This window comes from Orycteropus afer, unplaced genomic scaffold (assembly GCF_000298275.1).
Source record: "Orycteropus afer afer isolate SDZICR_OR568_19922 unplaced genomic scaffold, OryAfe1.0 scaffold00574, whole genome shotgun sequence".
Lineage (NCBI taxonomy): Eukaryota > Metazoa > Chordata > Mammalia > Tubulidentata > Orycteropodidae > Orycteropus > Orycteropus afer.
In genome coordinates, this window is record NW_006922161.1 from 1,230,588 (window position 1) to 1,235,308 (window position 4,721).

The 4,721-nt window shown below is 61.2% G+C and overlaps 1 protein-coding gene across 1 annotated transcript in view; it reads right to left on the minus strand.

Annotated features, from left to right (window-relative positions):
• The window catches only part of TIGD5 (tigger transposable element derived 5), a 9,608-nt gene that overhangs the window by 3,571 nt on the left and 1,316 nt on the right, over positions 1 to 4,721 (minus strand). Inside the window, exons 3-4 of the mRNA XM_007956129.2 lie at positions 4,041 to 4,169; positions 2,686 to 2,994 (exon numbers count right to left, since the gene is read on the minus strand). Coding sequence (XP_007954320.2) covers positions 2,686 to 2,994; positions 4,041 to 4,169 — 438 coding nt within the window. The remainder of the gene's footprint in view (positions 1 to 2,685; positions 2,995 to 4,040; positions 4,170 to 4,721) is intronic.

Genomic DNA, 4,721 nt, shown 5'->3' on the forward strand with positions numbered 1-4,721 from the left:
TAGCTCAATCTGGGGGCACGCCCAGCCTGGCGCGGGGAAGTGCCAGGGCAGGAGCGGCCTCTGACTGTCACGTTGCATCCAGACTCCCCCAGCTCTGACCCTGGGTTGGAGGCTGCAGGTGGACGTCGCACTACCTTCTGTGCACCAGGCCTGAGTTAGGCGTCAGGTGGGCCGTCCTGAAAGGGCTTTGGATGGTGGGGTGGGGCATTACAGGAACCACCCTCCTCTCACCGTGCTGGCACTGGGGCTCTGCCTGGGACCTGTGCCCAGCCAGTGTGGTTGGCTCCCTTGTGTGAGTCTGCATAGCTCTTGGCCCGAGTCCCACCTCAGCCAGAGGGACACCTGATTTTTGTTATTACTTTTATTGTGATTTGGGTGAAAGTTTACACAGAAGATTCACTATCTATACAGCAGTCCATAAGCGTTTTGTTTCATGACAGTAACTGCAGTTCCACACAGTGTAACAGCTCTCGTCCACTTCCTCCCTGCTTTTTTATGCATTCCTGCCCCCTGAGCTGTCTCCCTGTGCAAATACTGCCTTTCTGTTCTCCCAGGATTGATTGTCCTAAGGACTGTATCCACCTGATGTAAATGTTCACCCACATGTCTGTCGTTTGACTGGAAGCCACGGGAGTGAGTTCAGTTCCAGACTTGAAGGGTAACTAGGGGCCATAGTCTTGGGGATTCTCTGCAGGCTCTATCAAATGAGTAAAGCTGGTCTTTTTTTGTGAATTTGAGTTTTGTTCCACATTGATCTCCCACTGTGTCCAGGATCTCCTGCACCGATATCTTTCCAAGTGGTTGACCACAAGTGCCGGGGACCGTCTAGTTCTTCTGGTCTCATGGTCATATAGGCCGAGGATCCCATGGTGTAGCAGTCCCTTGGTCTAATTGTTTCCATGCGTTTTTGGTTTTCTTCATTCTTACTTCCTCTGGACTAGGAGAGACCCATTGTTGCATCTAGATGACCGATTGTTAAGTTTTTAAGACCTCAGTTGCTACCTGCCGCAGTAGAATGTAGAACAGTGTTTTTTGTAACATGTTAAGTCAGTTGAGCTTGATGTCCCCTACGACCACAATCCTGAGCCCACAGGTCCAGCTCCTCACTCCCTCACGGTGGTTGGCTGTGACCAAGAAGCTACGGCCCTGTTCCTTCCTAGCCCTGCTGTGTGTTTGAGCGTCGTTACAGCTCACGTGGATTTGCACGTTGGAGTATCATCTACCGACCTTACTCCTGCTCGTGATATATTTCCTCTGGCCCGGACAGGGCTGGTCGCTCAGCCTGTCTCCCCATCCGTTACCCAGAGGTTAACGTTGGGCCCCGCTGACAGTGCAGCGTCGTGTATGGGACAGGATGTACCTTTGCTGTCTGCACCTCCCCTGCCCCTCTGTGTCTTCCTTTTCCTCGGTGCACTGTGCCAGTCACTCGCTTCTGGTGCATTGCCTTTCCCTTCACACAAATCAACCCTTGCAGAGAGGCACGTGGTGAAGTTGGCACCTTAGATGATGCGGCCTGGCTTCCTGGCCTGAGTCAGGGCCCGCTGTCCTCAGAAGAGTCTGATGCTGGGCAGGGCCTCTGTCCCTGTGCCCAGGGTGGCAGGCTGGCTGTGGGGCTCAGCACCCAGTGGGCACCCAGTGGGTCTTCGTGAGAGGAGCCTACTGTTTGGAAAAGATGAATGGATGGAGCCCCTCCTGGGGGCTGTGCACTGGCTCTAGGTTTGGGGGCTGTGGCTCTTGCGTGTTGACCGAGCCCACACGCTTGCCAGCCTGTGAGCTGGCCGTGGGTGCTGGGAGCTGTATTGCAGCTGTGTGTCAGGCCAGGAAGTGGTGTAGATGGCAGGCGAGTGGCCAGTGTGAGGCCAGTGCTGGGGGGAAGGGTGCCTGGGCTAGGCTGAAAATAGAAGCGACCGAGGTGGGGTTGGGCCTGGGACGCCTGTGTGGTGGCTGGTGTGTCAGGATGCACGCGCCACACCAGAGTCGGGGCAGGAGCGGTACGGAGGAACCTGGGCTGTGGAGTTTCCCCCGGGGAGGGCAGGAGGGCTCACTGCCGGGCGCCCTGTGTAGTGCTCTGATTGGAGGTGAAGACGCTTGCTCAGCTGTTGGCCACAGGCCGGGTGCCAGCAGCTGCTGCTTTGGGTAACCCCACTGGAAGCTGTGCTGAGTGGTGCTGATGTGGCCCGGCCCAGCGTCTGCTCAGTGAGTCCAGAGAGCCGGGTGGAAGCTGCCCTGCTGGGGTGGGTTCACAGGCCAAGCTGGCCTCAGACCGCATCACGTCCTCCGCCTGGCCTCGGGGTGGGCAGGCTTGGGGCAAACCCATCGTGTGCATGGCTGCAGTGGCTTCAGATGCTGACAGTGGAGCGCACGAGGGAGGCTGCCCCAACGCCCTCTGCTATGCGCGGCCCAGCCCTTGAGCCGTGGACCTGAAGCCTTGCAGCCAGGAGCGTCCTTGGCGACTGCTGCCTGCCTGCTCCCCCAGCTGGCACCAGCTGCCTCCCAACCTCAGTGGCCATGAAGTGCCTGGTCTCCTGCAGACCCCTGGAATCCTTATCCCCACGGTGTTCCTTCCACAAGGCTCCCTGGTCGCAGACTGTGCTGGGTGCTAGGCTGGCTGGGTGCCGGGAGAGGTGCCAAGGTGCAGTTCTCCCCTGCCAACTCTAGCCAGACTGCGGGCCAGCCTAGCCTCACCTGCTGGGCCAGCGTCCTCTGCTGCCCAGGCCACAGGGCAGGACTCCTGGGAGGAGGTGATAGAGCCCCAGGTCCTGGCAGCCGGAACAGGCTGTGTCCCAGGTCCCTCTTGGGAAAGGCATTGATGTGCTTGGGGCAGGGGTGCAGCCGTTGTCCTCGAGGGGCTCTGTCACTGCTCCCAGAGCGCTCTGTCCCATGCCCCACCGTGTTTCGCCCAACCTCTGGCTGTCCCTGCCACACTGGGCCTGGCTGTTGGTGGAAAAGGGAGTTTCTGGGGGCATGTTGCTTCTTGGACGTGGGTGTTGCTGTCTGGGAAGGGAGCACACAGACTCAGACCTGCTCTTACCGTATGGGATGGTGCTCTTGGGGGGGCAGCAGTGCGGGGTGGACAGAGGAGGCCCTGCGGCAGGGTGCTGGCAGCAGTGGGGGGTGGACAGGAGACCCGGCATTGGGGTGCCCTGGGTGCCGGCAGCAGTGGGGGGGGTGGACAGAGGAGGCAGGGCCTGGGTGAGCAGCTCCTGGGATGGGGAGGGAAGACAGGGCCCCCGACTCTCGGGTGCTGGGCTGTTGGAGGGCGCCCAACCCTGTCAGCTGTGCTCGTCTGACCTACCCAGGACATGGGGGTTCTTGTAGCCTCAGTCCCCTGGGCTGCCCCACTGTGGATCTAGGGCAGGAATGTTTTCATCTGAACCAGGGTGAACATACCATCTTCTGTGTAGACCTGGGGGGAGAGGGTGCTTGGGAAGACTTCATGTTCCTTGAAAGCGTTTGGTGTCTCAAGCCAGTCCTGTGTGTGGCCCAGAAGGACTTGCTGCCCCGGCCATGGTGTGGGCACTGGTGCTGTAGGAATCGAGCCCTGTGGGATGAGACAGGCCCCAGCGGCTGCATATGGACAGTGAGGCCACCTGGCTGGCCACATAGCCCAGTGGGAGGGTGGTCTTGCTCGCCCACGTGGATCATGCTGGCCTCCTGAGTGCGCCTGCAGGTGTCGCGCCTGTCACATGTGCAGCCCTCGCTTTGCTGTCTGACAAGCACAGCCTTTCCCACTGCCGCTAACCCTGCTGCTTTTCCTTCATGCTGTCCTAGGACCTGTAGCAAAAGTAAGTACCACCTGTCCCCGTGTCTGGGTCCGTTTGCTTGAGTCAGGGCCCCCTGCCCCCACCACCACCCGCGGGGCTGGCCCCTGGGCCTGCCGGGTGCTGGGCTTCTGTCCCTGAGGCTGAGGCTCTTCGGCTACAGGACATGGGTGGGACTGGCCGAGCTGCCCCGGCTCTGGTACTTCATGGTGGTGTGGGCTCTGCTCCCTGGCCCTGCCTCTCTCTTGGCTGGGCAAGCGGGGGGCCCGTGGCCCTTACCGTCAGCGTGTTGGGAAGGGGCTCCTGCCCCTGAGCTGCTGCCCTGCAGAGCTCTGGACGCCCGCTCAGGGAGACCGGTGGTCGGTCGGGCTGTGGGAGCCGGGAGCCTGATGAGGGTCCCATGGTGGGCTGGAGCCAGAGGGGCCCGGGGCTGGGTCAGCTGCAGCCCCAGCGGCCTCTGGGGCCCCCAGGCTGTGGGTGATGTCATAATGGTCAGCCCCCTGGGGTTGCTCCTCCCTCCCCACTGCCTCTGCCCCGGGCGCCTGAACTTGGTGAGCGAGAGCCTGCTGCTGGAAGGAAGGGAGGCAGGCCCACTGGCCCTCTTTGGACCTTGGGTGGGGTGGGGTGGCTGGGAAATCCCATGAGGGCAGTTAGAGCCCGTGTTTTGGGGCAGCGAAGGGTCCCAGAGCCAGCAAAGGGTCCCAGAGCCAGCAGCCAGTAGTGTCTAATGGGGCATCCCTGGAGCCCTTGCCCCTGGCTGTGTATACCTGGGCCTCGCACGATGCCCTGGGGAGGTAGATGGGACAGCCCCCCTCTGAGCTACTGGGAGGACAGACAGTGGCCCCAGTCCCCTGGGTGCCCGACCTCAGTCCCCCTGCTGGGAGGACAGACAGTGGCCCCGTCCCCTGGGTGCCCGACCTCAGTGCCCCTGCTGGGAGGACAGACAGTGGCCCCAGTCCC